Source organism: Crocuta crocuta, unplaced genomic scaffold (assembly GCF_008692635.1).
Source record: "Crocuta crocuta isolate KB4526 unplaced genomic scaffold, BGI_CrCroc_1.0 scaffold20, whole genome shotgun sequence".
NCBI lineage: Eukaryota > Metazoa > Chordata > Mammalia > Carnivora > Hyaenidae > Crocuta > Crocuta crocuta.
In genome coordinates this window covers 6,050,131-6,076,209 of record NW_027527932.1, presented here as the reverse complement: position 1 = coordinate 6,076,209, position 26,079 = coordinate 6,050,131, and the positions used below count along the sequence as shown (strand labels likewise).

At 47.0% G+C, this 26,079-nt stretch overlaps 1 protein-coding gene across 1 annotated transcript in view; it reads left to right on the top strand.

Moving 5' to 3' along the window:
• CHD7 (chromodomain helicase DNA binding protein 7) overlaps positions 1 to 26,079 on the top strand; it is a 174,955-nt gene that overhangs the window by 21,897 nt on the left and 126,979 nt on the right. Inside the window, 1 exon segment of the mRNA XM_077751816.1 lies at positions 25,542 to 26,079. This exon segment is cut by the window's right edge and continues 18 nt beyond it. Within this exon segment, the coding sequence (XP_077607942.1) occupies positions 25,716 to 26,079 (364 nt within the window). The 5' untranslated portion in view covers positions 25,542 to 25,715.

Sequence of the window (26,079 nt, the reverse complement as noted above, 5' to 3'; positions counted from 1 at the left end):
TGGGGAGCCACTGACGGCCCGGAGCTCGGCTCCCCGGTTTCCGTGGTTTGTACGTGGCGACATTCTACCTTTAAAAAAAAAAAAAAAGGGGAAACAAAAAACCAGCTACACGATGTGATGGAAAAACCCCTAACCTTGGGGAAGGAAATCTAGGCTCTTGTTTTGTTTCCAAACCTACTGTATTTGGACCAACCACTTCCCAGTTCAGGCCTCATTCCTGCATTTGCGAAGGTGGGAACCTTGACCTTGCACAGCCTACGTCTAGGACCGAGGCGCGCGGTGACCCGGCGTCCCAGGGCTGGAAGCAGCCTGCTGTCACCGCCCGTGCGGCACGGAGGCCCCGACGCAGACCGTGGGATTCTCGCGGCCCCTCCGCTCCGTCTCTTCAAACCCTGCTGGCTCGGCCCTCAGAGGCTGGGCCCTGGGTCTGCGCCTGCTGTTTGCCCCGCGGCCGTTCCCAGTGCAGAGACGCCGAGCGCTTCCCGGCGCCCCTCCCTCCCTGCTGCACCCTGAGCAGTGGCTGCCCCGACACACTCGGGCCGGCGGGGGTGGGGGGCTGGGGGTCAGGCCTGTGCCCCTGGCCGCCCCGCCCCGGGACCAGTCCTAGTGTGCAGGCGACCTTCTTCCTTCCGCACCTCACCGTCCTTTCCCCGAGGCTTCCCCGCACTGCCCGCTTGAAAATCACAGCCCTTCAGGGGCGCCCCGATGACTCAGTCCGCTGTCCGGCCGCCTCTCGATTTCAGTTCAGGTCATGATCTCTGGGTGGTGGGACTGAGCCCGCATCAGGCTCCGTGCTGAGCGCGGACCCTGCCTAGGATTCTTTGTCTCTCCCTCTCCCCTCTCCCCGGCTTTCTATCCGAAATAAAATGAGAAGAAAAATCACACCCCTTCCTCCAAACTACCTGTCCCCCTTCCGTGCTCTAGTTTTTCTCTTGTTTTGCCTTTTCCTTACTTATTTTTACTTATTTACTTGGTTTGGCTCTACCCTCACTCGGATGCAGTTCTGCTCCGTGTAGGGGAGGACTGGCCTGTGACCTTTACGGACGCACCCCCAGCGCGGAGAACAGGGTTTGATATAGGGCAGGTGCTCAGTCAGCATTTGCTGCATGCAGGTATGTGGAAGTTCATCATCGGAGGGAACGTGTCGTCGGTTTGTCTCTTTGGCACGAAGCTTTTGCAGGAGTACAGCAGACAGAACGTCCTGACGACAGCCGGTACTGCTGCCCTGTAGTAGCTTTCAGAAACCCGCCATCTCTTCGAGATGGTCAGAATAGCAACCTGTTAGGGAGTTAGATTTTTCCCCTTCCTGTTTATGTACTTAGAAAAATGCTTTTTAATGTTTTATTTGTATTTTGAGAGAGAGAGACAGAGTGAGACTGGGGAGGAGCAGAGAGAGAGGGAGACGCAGAATCTGAAGCCGGCTTTGAGCTGTCAGCACAGAGCCCGACACAAGGCTCGAACTCATGAACTGCAGGGTCATGACCTGAGCTGAAGCCGGGTCGCTTAACCGACTGAGCGACCCAAGGGCCCCTCCCCTCCTGTTTAGATTTAGGTCAAGCCCTTTTAGGCCAGAGAAACGCATGGGTGATGGTGTTTCTTCCTCAGGGCGCCACATTGGGACACATGACTTCTTGTCTCGTTTACTCGTGACGTGATGTTTAGTTTGGTCACTTGATGAAGGTGCTACGTTCTGTCTTGAAAAGGAAACTATTAGAATTNAAGCGAAAGTCGGACGCTTAACCGACTAAGCCACCCAGGCGCCCCTAGAATTCCATTCTTAACCTTAGTTTGTTGTCACATTACAAATCTGGGATTTGCCTGCTTGAAAATGAAGGAATGTGCGTCGTCGTAGTGTTTTCATTTAGTTACCTTTGGTTATGATGTAAACACTTTGGTTGGTCGTTAGACTTGGCAGCACCTCTTTGTGTAGGACTCTTCTAGGAACTCAGAACTGTGTCACTTTTATTTCACTGTATATTTTGTTTATCTAGAGAAGGGGAGTTACTGGACTCGACAGAGACCCAGTAGCATGTAAGTCCCAACTTCACTAGTGCTTCGTGGTCACACTGCCATGCGAGTGGCTGGGTCGTGAGACCGTCACTCTTGGGTGGGGGGGGAGGGGAGTGCGCGTAGAGTAAGTAGCTGTGAAAGTTGACCGATTTAAGTCAGACCACATGTTTGTGTTTAGTGTCTTGCATTCGAGACCATCAGTGGAGTAAATGTGTGACACTTTGGAAACGGGAAAGAATTTGTCACTCGTGGGGCAGGGAACTGTGGAGATGACACACTTTCTTTTTGATTTGGATGTGTCTACATTATGATTTCAGATGGGTGGACTGGAATACTGTTGAATCTTTCACAGCAGGGATGTGGAAAATCTGGGCATCTTTCATTTTGAACCTCCACGATTAAGAATGTAGGTAGGTAGGGGCGCCTGGGTGGCTTAGTCGGTTAANTTTCTCTTGAAAGTGAAATATCAGACTGACCCGTCCTTATCAGCATTGGTTAGCTATGCTTGCAGTCGCTTGTCGTCTTTGAGTCACTACTCGATCTGCTCTTTGTACTAGGAATTGGGAGGCCCTGAGAGCACAGGGGTGCCCGGGGCAGGTGCCGGGCCACGTGCGGGCTGCTGTGGGGAGCCCTGCGAACGAAAGCCGGGGACAGATCCTGAGCGCAGACAGCAGGGGTCCTTGTCCCCACACCGGTCCCTGCTTGCCCATGAGACCGTCCAGGCCCTGTGAGCTCTGCTAGCCCAGCCGAGGGCCCCAGCTAGCAGAACTTGGAGGGAGGCTAGAGCCATTTGACATGCGGGGAAAAATTTTAATGAATTTTTTTCGTAACATCTGGCTGTTTGTAAGGATGCTTATTCCAAAATATTTTATACTAACAAAGTGTGTAGGAAGTTGAAAGTGCAAGCCCCCATGCCCAGTAAATGTTGGCACATTAATTATTCCCCTAGGCCTTTCAGCAGAAGGTAGGTTTCCATGCTGTGAGTGTATCCTAAACGTGTAATTCCCTTTTTTCAGAATAGTGTGGGTGATCTTTTCATATTAATACATAGGGCTGTACCTTATCTTTTCAAGTAGTTCAAACAGTGACATCCTGTACCATGTCACTTCGCTTACCTGTCCTCCTTTAATGGACATTTAGGTCATTTCTAGTGTTTCACTATGGAAAACAGTGCTTCCATAAAGATTAGCCCTTCAAACACATCGCCATGCACCTTTAGGATACATTTCTTGAGAAGATGGTCATGGGGTCACAGGCTGTGTTCTTTTTCTATATGGTGTGTGTTCCTAGATTGCCCTGAAAGGCCACAGCATTTCATAACCTTTTCAGTGGAATGGGAGTTGCCCATTTTTTCTGCACTGGCCAACTCAGCCCATTACTGTCCGTTGCCAATCTGATAGGTGCACGTTGATGATCAGTAAAGTTGAGTATCTTGCTTGCATGTTTTGGTCTTTTGTGTTTCCTTAATAGCCGTCCTGTACCCCTTTGTACTGAATGGCCTCTGGCGCTTGGGATCGTGCTCTCTGATTGGAGATCAAATGCGAGCCTGTGCTCTTCTCTCCCTTCTAGTGGAGAGTGGGGGTTAAGACTGTCTTGGGGATTATTCCCATTGCTGCCTCTTGCCAGCAGGGTGGCTCCTTGGCAGGCTACTTAACCTTTAAATCCTCCCCCGCCCCCATTTCTGTTCTAAAGGGGGCAACGCGGATTAAATGAACGAGCGCACCGTAGCCTTACCACACAGTCGGGCACGAGGTGAATGGCTCTGTAGACGTTTACTGTGGTTGGTCAGTACTAGGCACCAGTGTGGGCGATGACTTTCCCTCGCTCCTGTGTTCCCGGGGAAGTCCCCGTGGGTCTTCCTCGGCTGCTCGGGATCCGTGCTGGGATTCCCACGACGGTTGCTGTTTTCCAAGTAAACTTCTTTCTCTTTGAGCCTCCGTGTCACGCGTTCTGCGGGTGAGGTCGTGGACCAGCAGCAGCAACCTTTGCTGGGACCTGAACACTTACCTTCCGAAGCTGGTTAGGGACTGAATCTTGTCCCCCTCAAATTTATATGTCGAAGCCCCAGTCTCAGTGTGACTATATTTGGAAATAGGGCCCTTATGGAGATAATTAAGGTTAAGTGAAGTAATATGGTTGCGCCCGGAGTCCCATAGGATCGATGGCTTTGTAAGGTCCAGCTGTATTGTATTGGCTTCAAGTTGTTCGTTCACATTATCTACACGATTGTCCTGGCGGACGGGTGCCTGCCTGCGGCATCACTGCTTCTAGACCATCAGTTCGTGCACTGGAATGACCGGAAGGCTTTGTGAAATACAGATTGCTGGGTCTTCCCCCAAGAATTTCAAATTTAGCAGGTCCGGGCTGGCCTGAGAAGTCACATTCTAGCAAGTTCCCCAAGGTGTTGCCGCTGGTGCTGCAGGACCACACTTGGAGAAGAAGTGTGCCAGTGGCGTGTGGAAGAGATTTCACACAAGGGCCCAGGAGACTTGGGGTAGGGATGCTGGGTCTTCCACCCAACTATGGCTGTCTTTTAAACTCTCAAGACCCAGTTTCACCATCTGTAAATAGGATATTATTTGCACTGCTTATCTCCTAGGGTTCTTGAAGCTAAGATACACATAAAACCAAGCTTTTGGGTTCTTCTCTGAACTCAGAATAGGAGTGTAAATACAGTGAGAATTGGAGTGTGAATGTCTCGTTCTTTAAAAAAGAACAAATGGCCGAATGCCAAAGTATTTTCATAGTAAGCTATCAAGCAAAAGTAAGGTACTTTCTTCTTTCTTCTACTGGACGCTGCCTAGTCATTTGCTTTGCGGGCTCTGGAACTCTCTCTTCTCTGCATTCCCTGCCCCAGCGTCTCTGGAAAGCCAGGCATTTTAGCCAAGTAGCCTTTGTTATAGAGTCTGTGGCTCCTTATCCTGGCTCCCCCTTGTCAAGGACATCTGTGGCTTTTTGGTGATTGTGGCAGTGGTAATTACTGAGATTCAAGTTCTCCCCCCCCGGGTAAAGCTTGTGGCCATCCTCTTCGTGTCTAGGGCATCATATTTTCATATTTGAAGCGTCTTTTTGTTTGTTGGTTTGGTTTGTGTTTTTGTTTTGCCATGTCGAAATGTTGTATGATGTGTGAGTTTTCAGTTGTGTTGCATTTTTCAGTGATGCTGCTGACCAGTAATACATTATATGTTAATATAAGTAATGATTTTTATGAAAAATATATGTTTTTCAAAGCAAAAGTTTGGTGACAATGAAGGGTGTTTTTCTTTATGTTTTTGTAAATCTCTTTTGTGCCTGGTTCAAGAGAAGACCGTTAGATTTTGATAGCTAGTTCTGCATTTTGCCTGCTGTAATATGTTGTTTTGGTTGAAGAACATGAAGAAAACCTGGCATGAGATTTGTAATAGAAAAGGGGCAGATATTTGAATGGCCTTTTTAGATAATTTTATGCTACCCTGAAACTATAAGGAGTTGTTTCTGGAAGGTTAGTTGCAATGTGGAATCTGAAATCATATCAGTGAAATTTTTGTATTCGGTTTCAGGAAAATGCATTGGTGTATCTTGCACTTCGAACGGGTCTTTTATCTGTGTGTGGTTTTGTAACATCATGCATTGGCAATTTGGGAAATATTGGTTCAGTGAATTACATAAATCTTTCAGATGTTGACATGTTTCGTTATAGAGTACTTTTAAAAACTTATTTCGTTCTCTTACTACATCTAATCAAAAAATTCTTCAAGTATTGGGAAGCTGTCAAGTTCATGATGGTGGACACAGATTTTCCAAAATTCTGATTTTTGCTTGAAAGCCCAAATTTTATCATTGGCAACAAATCTTGTAATGGTTTCCCTTAAGTAGCACAATTATTTTGTCCATTTTTCAGAAAATGCCTGCTACACACTCAAATCTGAATAAACAGAGTTTGTTAGTGGGTTTTTCCCCCCCAGGAAAAACGGTGTTCTTTGGAAAAACCTTGCAACTCGGTCACACAAACTCTCCATCTACCTTGAATTGAATGGCTTTATGGCATTAACCGCTGTCAGGAAGATGCGGGCATATAGGAATGACGCACAGAGGGCAAGTAAATGCCTGTGTGTGTAGAAGGGCTTAGCCCTCGGAGACGTTTGGGGGAAGCATCTACGCTGCTGGTTAAAAGAAAAAAACTCTCATGACGTAGTTGACTTAATATACCAGAAATTATGCAAATGAATGTTGTTTCCTTCAGCATAGTGACCCTGGAGACACAGCGCCACATTCAGTGACAACACCAACGGCTAGAACAGAACGGTTTTAGAATGCTACCTTCTTAGGAATCGCTTTAAGTTATGACCTGAGCTTACTCCCTAGATGCTCTTTGGATGTACTCTCTTGAAATGACATTGCCCCGATTTGCTGGTAACGTTTTTCCAAGCACACATACAGTTGTCTAGTCTGAGAGGATGCTGTTGCATCACCCAAAGTAAGGGGATGCGTTCTTTGGCCGTTTAGGGTGTTTATTACAGCAGAACCAGCACTAGTCTTGCAGGGCTGGGTCTTCATTGTCTCTCTGACTCGCTGAATGACCTTGAACAAAGCATTTACCTTCTCACTGTTTCCCTGGAAGGTCAAGTGATTGGATTAGGTCTTGAGTCTTGTAGCACACACGTCCTGTGACTCCCAGGTCCTAGACGCATGAAGCAGGGTCTCCTTCATCGTGCGTGGAGCTGTCTGCCCGGGGCTCTCTGCAGCCGGCTCGTCCCTTTGTGCCCACCCTGCCTCCGCCCTGGTGGCGCAACAGGCTTCTGCGGCTGTGACTTTCTGGTTCTTAATACGGCAGAAGAGCTCAGGGCTTGGTGTAATGCCATTGGCGATTGGTGCTGTCAGCTCCTGGGGACACGCCTGGTGTGTTTGGGGGTGAAGCGGGAGCAGGGAAATCTAGATGGCGAGGCTCAGGCTGGTGCAGAATGCCAGGAGAACAGCGAACGTTAACCGTGCCTTGGGTTGCAGGGTATCGTGTTGATGGCCACTTGTGACCATCCGGTGAGATCACTTTGAAGCAGCCCTTTGAGCGAGGTGATGGCACATTTATTTTCATATTTTCGTACAAGAAGAAGTTGGAGGCCAGAGAGCTGCTGTAACTTGCAGGAAGTAGAGAAAGTGCTCGAGCCAGATCGAGTTGGCTTCACAGCTGGTTTTCCCCAGACTTCTAGATGCTGCTCCCTGCCACTCCCTCCCTGGCCATGCTCTTCCGCTCTTCTCACTTCCTTATGGCTGTTTTAAGCTCTTCTGAAGTGTTGAAGAGACGTCACAATTGTGCAGCATTCATCTTGGATGAGAGGTGGCGATTTTTGGCTTAATTTTTGACAGTGGTCAATAAAAGATAACGATGAGAAAATGCTGACGTGAAATCGTACAGGGGGTTCTGCCCGATGCCACTGGATATGTACAATCGAGCGAGGTAAGCTTTGGGATAGATTCAGAAACCATTGATGGGATTTGCAAATTCAACATTCAGGTGTCTCCAGTTTGCCTTTCTGTATGAAGAACTAGAAACCCCAATTTCTGTGGATTATTTATGGAAAAGAGCTCTTTGGTTTTATGCCTCCTGTAAGCACGTGCGTGCATCTGCTCTATCCTAGGGTCGGTGATAAATGCTGGCAGTAAAAGGAGGAAGCATGAGCCTCAGTGACCCAGGGGCAGCAGGCGCAGGGCCCTGCTGTTGATGGCCAAGGTCTCCCCACTCCCCAGGGGGCTTCAGGACGGGGACCTGGTGGGCTTCCCTGATACAACCCTACTGACCACAGAAGTGTCGTTCTAGATTCTGGATATGGGGACATGTGCTGATTAGGTTGTTAGGGAAGGAGAGGTTTTAAAGAAATGTTCTATGATCTTTTCTGGAAGTTTTTTTTTTTTTAATGTTTTATTTATTTCTAGGAGAGGGAGCGTGAGCAGGGGAGGGTCAGAGAGAGAGGGAGTCACAGACTGAAACAGGCTCCAGGCTCTGAGCCGGCAGTCAGCACAGAGCCCGACGCGGGGCTCGAACCCACGAACCGCGAGATCATGACCTAAGCGAAAGTCGGACGCTTAACCAACTAAGCCACCCAGGCGCCCCATGGAAGTTTTTAATAACAGTTGTGGAAGCTGAGGTCAAGGCTTGAAGATGAAAGTGTGTGTGTGTGTGTGTGTGTGTGTGATGGGAGNTATATATTTTATATTAATGATATTGTAGTAGGGATTTGAACTCACATTCTACTTACAGCGTCCGTGATGACAGCTGACATCTAATTTTGCTTTTGGAAAAGGAAGTTAAAGAGGTCACTTTGCACCCAAGTTTATTGAACAGACAAACGGGGACGTGGGAAGAATGAGATGCTGTGTTACATCCGAACCCCTAAATTGTTCATTTTAACAGAAGGATTACAGTTGTGTGGCCAAGAGTTTGTATTATTGGTGATAAGGGAGAGATTGTGTGCTGCCAGCCTTGCTTAGGAATAAAGAGGGGCGCCTGGGTGGCTTAGTCGGTTAGGCGTCCAACTTTCCCTTAGGTCATGATCTCGCGGTTCGTGGGTTCGAGCCCCGCGTCGGGCTCTGTGCTGACGGCCAGCTCAGAGCCTGGAGCCTGTTTCAGAGTCTGTGACTTCCTCTCTCTCTGACCCTCCCCTGCTCACACTGTCTCTCTCTCTCTCTCTCCTAGAAATAAGTAAAAATATTAAAAAAAAAAAAAGGAATAAAGATTGCAGGAGCTCTCATTCTTCTGAGAAATTTGCTGTGGGTGACCTTGTGGTCTTTGGACCAGCACTTCAGACATTTAGGAAAGGCCCTGGCAACCCTGAGGCCTTGTTGGTAGAGAGGTGCCCACAGGTACCCCCTGCCCTGAGCGCTCTTTCTCTAGGTGGGCTGAAGCGGAGGGATCCCTATGATGCCCCGTGATGGCGTTGCGAGCGAATGCCTGGTGAGGTGTGTGTGTCAGTGGCGGGGGGAGGCGGGGGCGGATTCCTTCTAAAATATCTATCTTTCTAAATAGCATAGCTTAAAACTTTTAGAGTGATTTACTTTTCCATGAATTCAGAATGAATCCTGTAGAGTAGTAACTCTAGACTTACTGGATTATTTATATAATACATGTGTGTTCAGTTTATCTGTATAGTCTTTTTTAAAATCAACTGTCTGTGCTTTTTGGAATTTTAACTTTTTTCTCTTACTAGAAGTGTGATTTCAGAAGAGGACAGCTCTACTTCTCATTTTTCCAATTGCCGAGTGCCTAGGTTAGTGTCTTAGAGTGGTGGGGTTTTCTTAGAGTGGTGCCATTTTGTTCAGCCACCTCTCCACCTCCCTTCCCCACAGATGAGGGACCAAGAGCCAGAGAGGCTGACCAACTGGATCAAGGCCACACAGCCTGGTGGACATATTTTGTGTATTTAAATTTCTCACATTAAAGAAGAAAACACTTGATCATCTACATTGTCTACTAATTTATGTGCCATGGACTGTGTTAAGTGCTTTATAAATACATCTAATGTAGTTCACTTGAATTAGAAATAGGTGCAGTTTTCATATCTGGAACCCAATGTCATTTCAGAGTTGGTCTCAGGCCTTAGCGGGTCCATCGTGCCCTGCGAACAGGCCACTTTGGTCTGTTAGTAGCAGGGTCTTTTGTGGCTCCACACAAATTCTGGGATTGTCTGTTCTATTTCTGTGAAAAATGCCATTGGGATTTTGATAGCTTTGGGTGGTGTGGGCATTTGAATAACACTAATCCTTCCAGTCCATGAGCACAGTCGTGTCTTTCCACTTACTTGTTTCTTCAATTTTGTTTTTTCCAACTTACACCTCCTGACTCCTGCCTCTCTTGAAATGGAACAACCACTCAAAGCCATGGGATTGAAACCACATTCGCTTACTGTTAACTTTGCACCTGTACCCATCCTTTGGCTTGTCCCAGCGGGAGGGGTGTGGGTCTTCTCCTGCTCCTGGCCCCTCCTCAGAGACCCGTGCCCTTAATTGTCCCCCTTTTTTTCTCCTTGGACCCCTGGCTATCTATGTCTCTTCCTGTCGACAGCGTTTCATATTTTATCTAACAAAACACTTATATAGTGCTTCCCGCATGGTAGGCACTGTTTTAAGTGCTTTACAAATATTAATGCACTTAATTCTAATAACGCTTTGGAGTAAATGCTATTATTTATCCCCATTTTCTATGGAGGCACAGAGAGGCTAAGGGCCTTTCCCAGGGTTGTGTGACTTGTGTTTGAACACAGTCCCATTTCTCTCATGTTGAGTAGACAGATGCCAGGCCTTACTGCTGACCACTTTTTACCTCCTCTGCCGGAGGCTGGCCGCCATCTCTGCATTTCTCTACTCCTATCACCTGCTTACCTCGAGCACTTGAGCCTCTGCCTCCACTACTTTGTAGAAACTGCTTTTTTAAAAAAATGTTTCTTTTTGAGAGAGAGGTGGGGAGACGGGCAGAGAAAGAGGGAGACACAGAATCTGAAACAGGCTCCAGGCTCTGAGCTGTCAGCACAGAGCCCGATGCGGGGCTCGAACCCACGAATCGCAGGATCATGACCTGAGCCGAAGTCGGACGCCCAACCGACTGAGCCACCCAGGAGCCCCATAGAAACTGCTTTTTTAAAAAAATGTTTCTTTTTGAGAGAGAGGTGGGGAGACGGGCAGAGAAAGAGGGAGACACAGAATGTGAAGCAAGCTCCAGGCTCTGAGCTGTCAGCACGGAACCCGACGTGGGGCTCAAACCCTTGAGTCAAGCTGTGAGATCATGACCTGAGCTGAAATTGGACGGTTACCTGACTGAGCCACCCGGGCACCCCGACAGTAACTGCTTTTGACAGAGTTACTGATAACCCGCCTATGGAGTCTGGTGGACACTGTTCTTTATAGCTTTCAAACCTGTTGATCACCTCCTTTTTAAGGCTTTTCTTGTTTATTTTGGTGTTCGCTTCTGCCTTGCTGGCTGACGCTTCTCCTGGCCTTGTAAGTGTTGGTGATCGTCAGAATTCTCCCCTTGTTTTCTCTTATCACTAAACATATTTTCTGGATGATCTTATCGGCTCCGAGGCTTTGCCTTCCTTCTGTTTGTCAGTGACCCAGACAGCCATATCTTCAGCTCAGCCTTCTCTGTTGAGCTCGTCACTTTTATATAGTGTGGCCTCCTGGACGGCTCTGTGTGGATCGTTTCTACACCCGGCCTCCACCCCGTATACACGCTGCCTTTCTTCTGGTCCCAGTGTTCCGGTGATCGGTATTACCCTCTGCTCAGTTGCCCGAGCCAGAGTCATGTCATGCTGGAGTCTTTTTCCTCCTCCAGCATCCAGTCAGAGGCTGAGTCACACGGTCGGGTAGCTCTGTACCTTGAGNCCGCGAGATCATGACCTAAGCGAAAGTCGGACGCTTAACCGACTGAGCCACCCGGGCGCCCCATGTCCCTCTCCTTTTTTGCTGCACCATCATCTTCTACCTGAATTACCTGAATTCGAGATCCTTGAAACTGGGCTTCTTGGCCCTAGTCTTGTACTGCTTCCAGCTCTCCCCATCTCTGACCCACATGTCAGCAAGGGGAAGTCCTCCAAAACGCACATCTTTCCTAAGCAAAGTGGCTTAAACCCTGGAGAGTGACTCCTCCGTGAATTCAGAATGAATTATAAGGCCCTTTGAAACCCAGCCTCCACTTAAGTGAGGCCACAGTGAGGTATTTGCAGACATCCGAGCGTATGCTATTTCCTTCAGTCTCAGGAAGGGGCTTTTCAGTCCTCTCTGCTTCCCTCCACCCGCTTGTCTCCTGCTGGCCCGCTAGGCCTCTGCCCGGGTAGGGTCCTCCGTCTTCCATGAGGAAAACTCAACAGAGCTCTGTTTGTTGCGTCCTGTTCACTGGCCCCAAGCCACGTGGGGCTGCCATGCGCTTGCACGTGGCTAGTGTGACAGAAGAAGTGGATTTGAAACTCGACATAATTTCCGTTCATTGAAATAGCTGCATGGGGCTAACGAGAAGGTGCCTGTGTGCTTCTCGGTGTTCTGTTCTTATCTCCACCAAAACACTTTGCCAAGAACAACAAAATTCTAGCTGATACTACTGGAGGGGTCAGGAGGAATTCACAAAAACAAGCTCAAGAGCTCAAAGTATACTTACATGAAGACGTAAGAACACTATAAGGTGGGAACATAATTTTATTAAAATAGGATTTTGATTTATCAAGAAGCAGTTATTTTTAGTATATTCACACGGGTACTTGTTTCATACTGGCTTTCCATCTGAAATGCTTAAATACAAGCTGTGAACCCAAGGGGCCCAGTGAATTAACAATCAACATTTATTTCAGAAATCTTCTTGTTTGTAGATGCCAGGTAACATCATGGTTTTTACTGATACTTGTTATCAGGTTGTTAGTAAATATGGACGGAACTTGAAATATATGAAAAGGCAGTGTGCAGAGAACTTTGGATTTTTTGGAGAAAAGGAGTTCAAATATAATAAGCAATAAATAGCATTTCATGCATTTCTTTCTTTACAGTGTTTTTATTTATTTTGAGACAGAGAGAGAGAGAATAAATAGGACAGGGGCAGAAAGAGAGGGAGAGAGGGAATCCCAGGCTGGCAGCACAGAGCCCGACTTGGGGTTTGAACCCATGAACTGTGAGGTCATGACCTGAGCCGATACCAAGAGTCGGATACTGAACTGACTGAGCCACTCTGGTGCCCTCAATGCATTTGTCTCTTGGGCACCCACGGTGTAGGTAGAATGTAGAGTGGGGAGAAGAGGTTGCTGGGTTCTTCGGACCTTGTTGATGGGGAACATGCCAGACCACATTGTTTGGGGAGGTTCATTCTGAAGGCTGGAGTAGGTCATTACACAAACAGGGAGTTGAAGAACGAGAAAATTGTTACCAGGATGCGCCTCCCCTTTTAGACGGCATGGCATCAGTGGAGAAATGGAGATGTTTTAATTCCCTGTCCCAACCCAAGTCTCTCTCTTCCCTTGTGTGAATAAAACCTTAGGGACACAGTACAGCTTATTGACTCCCCTACATTTTGTGGTGGGAGGAGGGGGCATTAGTGACCTACTGAGATACCGGTTACACAGTGGCTAATTCCTTCCACTGAGGCACGGGGTCTGGCGTTGGGGATACAAAGTGATAGACATAAAATACAGGGTGTTAATGAACTTATGACTCTGGGCACCTTGGGCACATTTATAAAGATACAGTGGGGGAGATTTACATGGTTTACAATGAAAGAAGTAGTGAAATGTATATATTTGCTAGTTCACTTTTCAACAGGACATCATTGATTTGAATAAAAATATATGCAAAAATGGAAAATTGAAAAGCAAAAACAAAAAGTTTAACTTCATCCTACAAAGAAGTTATAAATTTTTCTGATAGGTGAAAAGCTGCTACCTACCAAGTTCGTATGCAGCCAGTAAAAGTTATTTGGGTACTGATGATCTAAGCCAGATACCAAATGGTGTTTTAGAACTTTTCCCTTTATCATGGTGAGAAAAAAAGCTTTAATCTCCCCACTTTAATTTTAGTGCTAAGGAATGTTGGTCGTTGACTATGCAGAGATCTCGACAGGTGCCCAGCCTGGAGCACAGAGGGCTTGGGAGTATGTTTTTGAAGTGGAAACTTGAGCTATGTGGTCTTCCTGAACACTTTTTGCCCTTTCCAGGTACACCTTGCGATCGGGGAAATGTAGTGTAGAGCAGGATTCTGTTTAATGGGACACTCCTCTGCAAGGCTATTTTAAGAAATTTGACATCTGTGGGGCAGCCGGTGGCTCCGTTTGTTTGGCTCCTGGTTTCAGCGTGGGTGCTGATCTCACAGTCAGGGGATGCAGTCCCCTGTGGGGTTCAGTGTGGAGCCTACTTGGGATTCTGTCTCTCTTCCTCTCCCTTTGTTCTGCCCTTCCCGCTCTGCTGAGCACATGTGCGCGCTCGCTCGCTCANAGCCTACTTGGGATTCTGTCTCTCTTCCTCTCCCTTTGTTCTGCCCTTCCCGCTCTGCTGAGCACATGTGCGCGCTCACTTGCTCTCTCAAGATAAATAAAAGAAATTTGGTATGTTTGTCAGAGCCACTGTTTTTTAAAGGCCACAAACTCTTGGTAGCATGGTTAGAAACCTTTATTCATATTCTCCAGAATTGTTATATAGGAAAAACTCTGAATATTTGCTAATTATTTCTGAGAAATGGTCATGAAATAGAGATTTTGGTATGTTCAGAGATATAACGAATATGGGGGAGGGAGCATGAGACGGGGGTGGGTGTAGTATCATGATGAGACTTTATTTAGATTTCCTTAGCTGCATCATCATTTTATTGGCAAGCGGTGTATACTAGTTAAATTCACTAAAACCATACCAACAAGTGGGTGCAGCAGCCTGAGGCTGTTAGGAGACTGTTAAAAAAAATTTTTTTTTTAATGTTTGTTTATTTTTGAGAGAGACAGAGACAGAAATGCAAGCTGGGGCGGGTCGGAGAGAGAGGGAGACACAGAATCGGAAGCAGGCTCCAGGCTCTGAGCTGTGAGCACAGAGCCCAACACGGGGCTCAAACCCACACACCGTGAGATCATGACCTGAGCCAAAGTCGGATGCCTAACTGACTGAGCCACCCAGGCTCCCCGAGACTCTGTATTTTAAACTGAGCAGTTCCTTTTGTATTTTTTTTTGTTAAACCAGATACCACATTCAGTGATGAGATTTCATTGGTAGCCTTAAATGATCTTGATCGTCTTCATTATGGGAAACGAGTGTCACACTGGATAGTAACCCCTTTCTCACTTTGCCTTTTCTTACATTTTATTCTCTTTTACTTGCTAACTTGAGGTGAACTTCATATTGATCTAGGATCAAAATGAACACAAGGTAGGAATTTAGAACTACGTTAGTAGGATCCATTTTCAAAACTGAAATGTAAATTTTACCTGTAAGAACGCTGTCCTGTTATCAGGAATCTTGTACACTCGTGTAAAAAGTACTTAACATTAGAATTGGTTAATGAAGTGATTTTTAGGAGGAATACGTGAGTCAGAAGTGGGTCATTAGAGTCAGCGTTCAACAGCATAGAGTAGTAAGGCGCTTTATAGTAAAATAACAACAGAGTTTGTTACAGAGTGTATTGTAATTGCAGGGGGGGCAGATTTAGGCTTATGAAATAATTTTCTTAGAATAACATAAAAGATATCTCGTTTTGCCTACAGTGCTCAGCTAATTGGGGAAAGAAGTTCAGAAAATTTCTGGGTAATGAGGAAAGGGGCCAGTTTAGGGCTGAGCCTTTGCTGTGGGTGCAGGAAAACATAAAATTAGTGCTACAGAGTCTGTGGGTGACACTGTCGTGCTTTCTTACGTGCCAGTAGGAATGAAGACATTTAACTTTGCTAAAACCAGGCTTACTTAGCTGCACAAAATTGATAGTTTTGATTATCAGTAGTTACATTTTAGAACAGTTTTGATGATCAAGTAGTGCTGATGACCGTGGTGCTGTAGAACCTCCTCACGTTCACATCAAGTGTCATAGGCACCGAGAGAACGGTCCCCGCTTCGTCATGTCAGTGATCACGGAACCACGGATGCGAAGCTCTTAACTGCACGTTCCAGACACTTCCACTGACTTTGTCAGATATCGTTTCTGCTGAGGGAGAAATTTAATGCTGCAGTCCCCGAGTAAGTTACAGTTGTTTCCGTCCCTTCCCCCCTGCACCGTTACCTTTTTGAGTGTACGTGCAGTTTTCCGAAATAACTTTTCTGATCCTCTTCCAACGACCGCTGCTTCGGCCCTGCTTTGCAGCTCTGTGTCGCTCTTCTATTGCTTGCTTTCCTGATGGAAATTTAGGCTTTTCTCATTCCAGTGTATTCCTCTCTTGCATGAAATACGGGATCTTAAAACACCTCCCAGGTTACCGTATGACTTCTCCCCTCCTCCTGTGGCACTCTGCCTGTCTCTGTGCTCAGGGCTATTCACGATGGCTCAGGCTTCTCGTCGCATGTGCTCTGCTCTGGCAGAGAAAACAGACACAGGATTTTCAGCTGTGGCAGCGCTCCCTCCTCTAAGGAAAAGAATGCGGGTAGTGTGTGTCAGAGAAGGCTGTTTACTACAACCTTTCTTGCCCTGTATTTCAAACCAGGCGGAGTTGGGTACAGAACTGGGGAGTTTTAAACCCCCTTCTGGAATATGAGACAAGATCCTCTTTTCAACTTTTTAGAACCCTCGAAAATGCAAAAGAATGTAGGCGATTGTCAGATCCGTTCATCAGGGGCAACTGTAGTAAATACACAGAGCGCGCAGTTCTTACGAGAGCAGTTGGCTCTCGGCCTTCTTTTCCAGCCCCTCGGCATCCTCCAGTGCTTCACGGTCAGCTTATAGGAGTCTGACTGGCAGGGCCCTCCTCGACGGAGGGTGGTCCCAGGCGGCTCCTTCCTTCCCTCCTTCTAGTCTCTTCTCACTTTCTGTAGGCCTGACATCACCTAGATGGGGCGGGCGCGTGCGTGTGGTCAGTTGTTTGAAATAGGTCTAGATAGAGTGAATAGAGCAGTGTATTTTTAAATGATGACTTTTTATTATGCTAATAAATACGTGGAATCATTTGCCTTTATAGATCAACCATGTTTTGTTTGTTTAAACTATGTCGAGATATTTTACGATATTAAGCAGGACGTACCAGCAATCACCAAATTTGTAAAATTTATATTCCTCTTCCATTGGCCTGCATGTCAAACATCCTTGCTGGGGGATTGAAGTACATTTCTGAAGTTTAATTTTTCCCTATCCCAAATAAATTACATTTAAAAAATTCCATTTACCTATTTCTGGACCTGTGTCTGTCTGTTTTCTTCTCATCTATAATAAAATTAATTAAGATAGCATTGAAAAGGGGCACCTGGGCGGCTCAGTTGGTTAAGCCTCCGACTTTGGCTCAGGTCATGACCTCACAGTTTGTGGGTTCGAGCCCCACGTCGGGCTCTGTGCTGACAGCTCAGAGCCGGGAGCTGCTTCGGATTCTTTGCCTCCGTCTCTCTTTCCCTTTCTTGCTCCTGCTCTGTCTCTCACTCTCTCTCAAAAATAAACATTAGAAAAAAAAAAAAGATAACATTAAAACGATACCGGATAGAGGCACCTGGGTGGCTCAGTCAGTTAAGCGTCTGACTTGATTTCAGCTCAAGTTATGATCTTGAGGTTTATGGATTCAAGCCCTGCGTTGGGCTCTGTGCTCACAGTTATAGATTCTTCTTAGGCTTCTCCCCGCCTTCCCCACCCCCCGCCGCACTCAAAATAAATAAATTTAAAAATTCTGGGATAGATTGCACAGTTTGCAGAGACACATATCTTACACATGTGGCGTGTATAGATGTGTATATGTGTTCTTCTTTGCCACATTATGTTGAATACTCTGAGTGCTTTTAGAATGTATAGTGGTCTGTTGCTGGCCCATGTGAAGTTGTGTACGGAAAGAAGGTCACCCTACATGTGTTCTTCTTACGTCTGGGGGGGGATGAGCAGATCAGCTGGCCACCTTCTCGGTGGGCTTAGTCTTTGAAGGAGCTAATTTCAGAGAGTGGTATTTCCATGTGGACTTGCAGGGTGTAGAGGTTGTTCTCTAAAGGGCATTGATTTCCATGATTCTGTGGTTTAGTGATACAACTTCTATAGGAGACAGGATGCGCCTTTTGGCCAATTTAGAAAAAATAAATTAGTGTTGTGGCTGTGTGCCTGGTGTGAGCTGTGAGCTGAGTGCTGTTTCATTAGTTGCCTTGAAGGAAAACATTGGCCCCAGCACCTTATATAGAAAAAAACCCCATCTTTATCTGAAAGGCATCTCAGAATATCCAGACTCTCAAAGTGATGTAGAAATAACTGAAAGGTTTCTGCAAGAAGCCTGTGAAATGGCATGTTATGTAATGTAGCATTAGTTATTAATGCCAGCTGCGGGTTGCTTTTTGTTTTGTTCTTTTGTTTTTTTGGTCATGCAAAGTGATTGGCAAGCAGATGGATATATCTTTAAAATGAAACCGCTTATAGATGTCCACTCCTTGGAACCCATTACAAATGAAACTCTGTCACTAATTCATAATTCTTTGGATGAGGTCAGTATTAGTATTGTTTCTTGTCTGTTAGGAATGCCCAGGCTTTCCTTAAAGTCTAAGATAGCATGTCTTTGTGTTACCTACTCTGTAATTCTTTGGGATGAGTTACTTGCTGCTGGTTATTCACTCTCGTGTTATGTGAGGAGGCGCGGGGTCCCAGCGGGGCTCCCCAGATTTTCACTGGCTCAGGAATCAGCAGAGGGCCTTGTTAATAAAACACAGATCTCTGGGTCAGGAGGTCTGGGTTAGGACCCAGGATTCTGCACCTCTCACCAGCTCCCCAGGAGGGCCCAGGACCCCCTTGCGATGGCGAGGCTCTCATCTGCGGGGGGAGAGGCAGGCAAGAAAGTGCTTGGTGCTTTTGCAGCCCTTCCCTCCGTGCAGCGCCAGTACTGGGGAGGACTTCAGAATCCGGGCTGAGGGCCAGGAGGTTCCCCCAGACGGGTGGTACCAGGAGAACGGAGATGAAAACGAGCCTGGACTGCACAGCGAGGGGTAAGGCGCCAGGTGCAGAGGCCAGGACGGACGGTGCGAGGGGCTGAACGGACGGTTGGTTGTTGGTAAACTTCCTGTGGGTGCACAGACCTAGGCCGGGCGTTTGTGCACGTTCGGGGGCAGGGTGGGGATCGGGGAAGCCAGAATTCAGGGTTCTGATTATGAAGTGCCTTCCACCCACGCTGGAGCGTTGGGACTTGATGGAAAGCTATGGAAACTCCTCTAAGGACTTTAATCAGGGGAGACACATGGTGTGTTTTGTGTTTTGGAAGATCATTCATTCAGCTCTTCAGCTGTGTGAACCTGTCGAGACCTGACTTGGGAGAGAGAGACCGTTGGACTTTAATGTGTCCCTGACTAACACAGGAAGGCCTGACTCCATCAGAGATGCTGTGGACTGAGAGGAAGAGGCGGACTCGGGGGTAACTGGGAGGCAGAGTTAGCAGGTCAGTTGGCGGGTGGAACATGTCGGAGGTGGGTGGGGCACTGGTTAGAACAGCAAGCTGCACGGGACAGGGGCCACGCCTGTCTTGTCAGCTCTGTGTCCCCCGTGTCCAGTAAATGTGTTATGCAAAGTAGGCACTCATTAAATATTTTTAAATGAATGGATGATGGGAAGGATAGAGGGTATTGCCCGTTGTTTGGCTGGGTCAAAGGGGTGGATGGAGTTAGTATTGCTGCCATGGGGGATGCTGATGTAACACATAGCATCACTCTGTACAACATTGATCCTGAGCACAGTTTTTCCTATAAAAAATACGTATCTCTTCAATTAGTATCAGCATATTTGGGGGTTATCTCGTGTTGTAAGTGGAAGCTAACTGTGTAAATGTAATTCTTCTTTTTTTCTTTGGTTTAATTTTTTTTCATATGGTGCTTGGACCAACATAGACCTTTTGAAACACTCTGAATACTTCTTTGTTCTCTTTATATCTTTTTCTTCCAATAAAATAGAGAATAAAAAGAATGTACAGGGATGTCTCGGTGGCTCCGTCGGTTAAGCATCCAACTTCGGCTCAGGTCATGATCTCACAGTTCGTGGGTTCAAGCCCCGCATCGGGCTCTGTGCTGGCAGCTCGGAGCCTGGAGTCCGCTTCAGATTCTGTGTCTCCCTCTTTCTCTGCCACTCACCCGCTCACACTCTGTCTCTTTCTGTGCCTCTCAAAAAAACATTAAAAAATTTTTTTAAAATTAATGCACAAAGCCACTGAGAAAAATAGTGGCCTTACTATATAGCTATGTGGATTCTTGGTTGTAAAAGTTAAGTTTGCAGGTATCTCACTAAAGGACAATGGTAATATGGCAGTTGTAAGTGAAAAGGATTATGAAGTTAATCATTCCTAAGTGTTGCATTTTGTATAGTTGAGAATCATTCTTGACACAATAAAAAGTACTCGTTAATAAATAGAAATACATGTTGGGAGATATTACAGAAAGGAGAAAAATTGTATGTTGAAAATAGAGTCAGTTAAACATAAAATGTGACAAATGGAACAAATGCTGTGAATTTCATGACCTGGGGTAGGTGTGGACCTTTGAAAGGACCTTTGAAAGAATTCACCCAACAGGAGAAAATAATTTTCATTAGAGAGAATTGCTACTCTCTCATGTGGTCTCTGTCTAAAAGTGTTACCTCTAAGAAGAAACCTAGTAGCTGTCGAGTTGGCCGTGGAATTTTCTGCACTGATGGAAATGTTGCATGGACAATGGACTGTGCAGATATGCATAGTGAGCACTTGAAATGTAGCTCCTGTGACTGAGCTACTGAATTCTAAATTTTGTTTCGTTTTAATTTGAAGAGCAACACGTGGCTCAACGGCTGTTGTGAGGGACGGCACATTCGTAGCGGGTTGGCACTGCCCGAACGTACTAATGAGGAAGAAAGTGTGGTCTTTTCAGGGCAGGGCTGGGTCGTTCAGGAAGGGCACCATTTGGTCCGTGAGGCCGATCTGGAACTGACTAGCGGTGACTTGGAAGCATCTCTCGATTCCTTATCTGGGTCGCCGTCTATTGGGTAGTTCCTTCTCCGCAGCGAGCCCTGGCCTGGGTAGACTTTCTGCTTTCCTGAGTGGCTCTCGGGAGCGTTAGTGGGCGCTGATGTCCACAGGCCTCGTGACCCAGCAGAGCCATGAATATGGTTATTCAGTGGCGCTGAGCCCTTGGTCTTTTGAGTGACCACCCGTCAGCTATGGGTCCTCCTCCCTTTGATACGATTTGTGACCTTGATGATGGGCACTGTCCCCGCTGACCTGCGTTTCCCCAGCTGCCAGCCACTGCCTTGGCAGTGCCGATGCGCGCCTCCCCCGGTCCCAGGAGCCATTGTACAGGCCCCAGGCTCTCGGGAGGTGCAGGAGACCCACTTCAAGAGAACAATTACGAATCAAGCTGGAGAACCCCAAATGGTCGTCACCAACCAAAAGGCAGTTCTCTTGAATCCACGCTTGCCCATGTGTTAGGTAGTGATGAAAAAGGTTTCCTTTGGACGGCATGCTGCCGGCACAGCTGGATGAAAAGTGGTTGCGCTGGGGAAGGCGTTGGCACGTGACTGTGTTTTGTGTTCACTCACTTCCTTGCCAGTGTCCCAGGTCACTGTGATACCAAACTGCACCGTGGCTGCAGAAATGCCGGATTACTTTGGGAAGAGCAACGTCGTTAGGCTTGTTTATGTAAGTTTTGGAAGTCAAGAGATTCACTTCAAAATATTAATATATATATTTGCACGACTTATTTCTCTCAGCTTGGTTTGTTGGACACCCTTTGCTTTCGGCCATGATTCTCTGTGTGCTGCTCACTTGTTTTTGAGCTCTGCCTAGTTTTCATCCTGAGTGTTGACCCCCAAATTGCCCAGTAGCCTCAAGGCACTAATACGCATTTGCTTCCTCCAAGTTATAGATGGGATAATTAGGAACGTTGGTTTGAAAGGAAACTCTTCTTCTGTTTGCAGAAGAAGTTTGTTTTAGTTAGTTTAGTTTGCACTAAACTGTCTGCACAGTTTAGTGACTGATCTCTGAATAAGACAGACCCAACTTAGGCCTTTAATAAGCTGCGCTTGCTGGTAAGCTGCCGTTCCTTCTGGACGTTTCTCTTTCGTCTTTGGGAGTCATTCCATCTTGAAAATATTTTGTAGAAGGTGTTTGCTTCTCGCAGTCTACAGAAAGGTTTTTTATTCTGTTAGAGAAAGCGGGTTTGGATTAGAAGGTCTCCAGAGTACTTGCCAGCTCTCAGCTTTTCCTCGTCGGTTTCCCGGTGAGTGTCCGCTGCGCCGTCCCGTGGAGCCCTCGTCACCCGCCCAGACGCCTGCACTGTCGTCCTCGCCTCCAAAAACACATGCCAGCAGCGCACTGAGTGGAGCTCACGTTACTCTGTCTTCCCTGTATGTTTCTGGCCTGTTTAGTGTGTAATATCACGCGTAGTTAAATATTTGTCATCGTAAATTCCCAAGAAGTATTTTATAAAATAACATCCAAAATTTTCTGAATCTTCTTCTTTTTAAGGTTTGTCACTTGCAGGTGGGCTCCATGAGGACAAGGGGATTTTGCTGGTTTTTATTCACTGAGCTGTTTCTAGACCAATCCCTAGGTCACAAGTAGGTGATCAGTAAAGATAGTTTGAATAAGTAAGTGCGATTTGAGATTTAGCTTGATTTTTATTTAAAGCCAAATCAAACGTAAGTACATCTTGAGTAACCCGTGATAATTATGAGAATTATTCCATAACACTGACAACTTGTATTTCTGATTCTTTTTAATAATCTGCAACTAGGCCATTGAGTGCCGTAGCCACTGCCCCCACGTGCACATTTTTACGTGAAGTGTGGCTAGTAGAAACAGAGACATGCCGTGTGCAACACGTACTGGGTTTCTTTCTCTCTCTCTTGTTTTAAAAATGTTTTTTTAAATTTATTTTTGAGAGAGAAAGGGAGAGACAGCATGNTACATACTGGGTTTCAAAAGACTCAGTACCACACAGTATAAAGTCTTATTCTTTTCTTAATGTTGATTACATGTGGAAGTGATAGTATTTTGCATATATTTGGTTAAATGAAAATTAGTAAAAATAATTTCACTCTCCTTTGATTACTTTTAAATGTGGCTAATACAAAATTTAAAATGACACTGATGGCTCCAATTTGATGGCTCATGGAACAGCTGATCGTAGGTAAACCTAGAAAATGTAGGTACCGAGTGCAGGGAAGGGGGCAACCCACCTCCAAAAAAGAGTTTTAAATGAGCATCTTTGCTAGAAACAAAATTAGATGCTGCAGCTGTGACTGGGAAAAGTGGGCATGCAAATGGACCTGATCAAATTAAAAAAGACCAAATAAATTAATTAGATTAGCTCAGATCAGAAATATGAAATCCAGCGACCAGATGGATTCCTAGCACAGTTCCCAGCCAAGTCTTGAGGTCAGAAAAGGGGCAGGAAGGCGGTGGTGGCTGTCTGAGCAAGCAGCAGCCATCACCGGTGACAGCCCCGAGGCATAGTTTTTGAGTCCCATGCCCAGAGCCCCCCCCTCCCCCGGTGGTCTCGGTGGTGGTGGGTGGCACATTTACCTGTGGCTGTGAAATGGACTCTTAGTCGAAAAGATTGGGGGCCTGGAAGCCCGTCTGTGTCAGATAGGATCACTGACTCTCGGTGAGTGCTCTGTTCTGTTCCTTCCCAGGCTTGTAAGGCCAGTTCTTTTTTCTTTTTCTCTTTCTGCTCAGCCTTCGCTGGTACAGTCAGCTCAGCTCCATAGCTGCTCCTCCAGGCTGGTGTGCCTCCGGGCTCCGTGGACCAGGCCATTCCCTCCCCCTGGGGTGCTCCCCCCCTCCCCACGAGCTGGCTGGGACCCCCATGCAGTCAGGTAGTGGTGCTTCCCGTGACACATGGGCAGCCCGGGAGAGTGGAGCCGTTATCCTATAAAACAAGGCCATCCATGTATATAAGTAGACCTTACCTTCCTTAAGCTAATTTGAAAGGTTCTTTTGGTAAGCGGTTAGTCGGCACGGCTGGTTTACGCTCTCATCAAGTCCATTCCAGTATTTATTTCCTTGAAAGCTAGAATGAGTCTTGCATAAATGAATACTGACTGCTGAGGCTGTTGGGGAGTAAATTCAGTTTATAAATATTTGTTTCACTTGGCACCGGAAATTTCTGCTTCTCTTTATTTTGGATTTGAAGGTAGTTGTGTAGTAAAGCAGCGTGTCGGTAACTAAAACGGCTTTCACGCCCACCTTAGTCTCACCCTTCTGACCTCTGTTTTGAGAAAGTCGATCAGAAAATTCATGGCAGTTAGCGGCGGAGTGAGGAGACCTTTGACTTTAGCTGACAGCTGTCACCTGGAAACTACAGACCTGGGGACCTTCTCAGGTGTTGCGTCTGTAGTTCTGACAGTGAACAGCGATGTTGTTTACGGTTTCTGTAAGCAGAAGTCTCCCCTTGTTGGGAATATGTTGGCGCAGAACACTCAGGAACGGGGGCTCCTCTTTCTCTGGTGCGTTCTCAGCGTGCGGGTCGCCCATCGTTCGTGCCCACGCGCGTGGGGAAGGGGCTCAGCAGACTCTGAGCCTGTGACTCAGCCTGTTTGGAACATCACTTTTGAAATCTTTCACCAAAGTCCCGCTCTCTCCAAGCTGGGCATATCGCGCATGCTTAACGTGCTTATGAAAGAGGGAGAAAAATGAGTTAAATTCCAAAGATGTTTAAGATTTCGGACATTTTTCCTGCGTGAATTAGTTCTTTATTAGGTCGTTGATTTAATTAGCATTCAACAAAAACGCTTTCCTGTTTCGATGGGTGAAGCATTCTTGAAATTGGTCGTTCTAGTCAGACGCAAGGTCTGTCAGGAGCCGTTTGAGCGTTAGGCCGCGCGCACTCGTGCTGTAGACGCGGCGCTGACCGTGCGCGTTCCCCCTGCTGGCTCGCTCCCAGCAGAGGTCAAGGCAAGGGTGAAGCCTGCACGGGTATTTTGAACTTTATTCTGTTAAAGTAATTTCCAGTTTCGACCAGTTTGGGGGAAAGTTTCTGGGTCTCTCTGGTGAGCACCGTCGCCTTCTCGAAGCTGCCCATACCCGTCCAGCTGCAGGTGCTCCGAGTGGTCACATGGGCTCTGGGTCCGTCCTCAGAGCGGGGCGCCTGCCGGTGAATGACGACCTGTGATTGGGCTTCTCCGCCGGGTGCCACGGGCCCAGAGCCACGAGTGAAATCGGCCCTCCTGGGGAGCGACAGCTTGTATTCTGGGGTCTTTCTGCATCTCGTGTATTTCTGCCGTCAAACATGAAGGAGTTACGAATTTATCGTCCCGTTTGTGACCTTGCTTTCCAGCGCCACCAAGGGCGCGCCCTCGTTTGAACACGGCCGAGGACACTTTCTTGTTCGACGCCTCCGTCGCCGTTGCGTGCTTGTCTGTGGGGCCGTAAATACCTAATTTGTACGAAATGACTGGTTTTTGGTATTTGTATAATCCTCTAGTCAATTTAACTAAGTTGAGCTTTTCACAGCCCTCGGTGCCGCGGCTGCTCATCTGATTACACTGCTCAGGGGAATGAGGTGAAGGGCGGGCTGTTGGTAACCAGAGCATTTCCAGGGCTTTAGTTCAGCAGATGGGCTGCTCGGCTATATTCATACATCTGCTTTCCTGCTGTGGCAGCTGCTGCTGCTTCATGTTGTGTTCTTTTGTTCTGTTCCATCCAAGAATGGAGCGCTAGGAAGTGCAGTGAATGGATTAATTTAAGGTTAAGGTTAGTGTTTTGCTTGCTTTCTAAGTAACCGATCATAATAACGCTTCTGGTAGAAGCTAATGACTTTCTCTTAAAGTGAACTAGATTTATAAAATACAGCCCAGCGAGGGGGCTAGATTAGTATTGTCGGTGGAGACCAAAATCAAATGCATAAAAATACTGGCAGGTTTTTATCATTTGTTCCTAATTCTTTGTTTTCTTCCTCCCTCCCCCTGCCCCCCCTCCTCCCCCCACTCTCTTCCAGGACCTATATCCAGACTTGGCCTGACACGGCAGGGTCCAAGAGAATTAAAGAAATGCGGAATGACATGAAGACGATTAGTTCAGGATTATAGGCTCTGAGGACACACACCTCAGCGAGGCGGAGCACAGACACGTTCCTGAGCTGTGGGCTGGGGGGGCCGCGCGCGGGAAGAAGATGGCGGATCCAGGGATGATGAGTCTTTTTGGCGAGGATGGGAATATTTTCAGCGAGGGCCTCGAAGGCCTCGGAGAGTGTGGTTACCCCGAAAATCCAGTGAACCCCATGGGTCAGCAGATGCCGATAGACCAAGGCTTTGCCTCCTTGCAGCCCTCCCTCCATCACCCCCCCACGAATCAGAATCAAACCAAGCTGACCCACTTCGATCACTATAACCAGTACGAACAGCAAAAGATGCATCTGATGGATCAGCCAAACCGAATGCTGAGCAGCGCCCCCGGGAACGGGCTCGCGTCTCCTCACTCGCAGTACCACGCCCCTCCCGTCCCTCAGGTCCCCCACGGCGGCGGCGGCGGCGGCG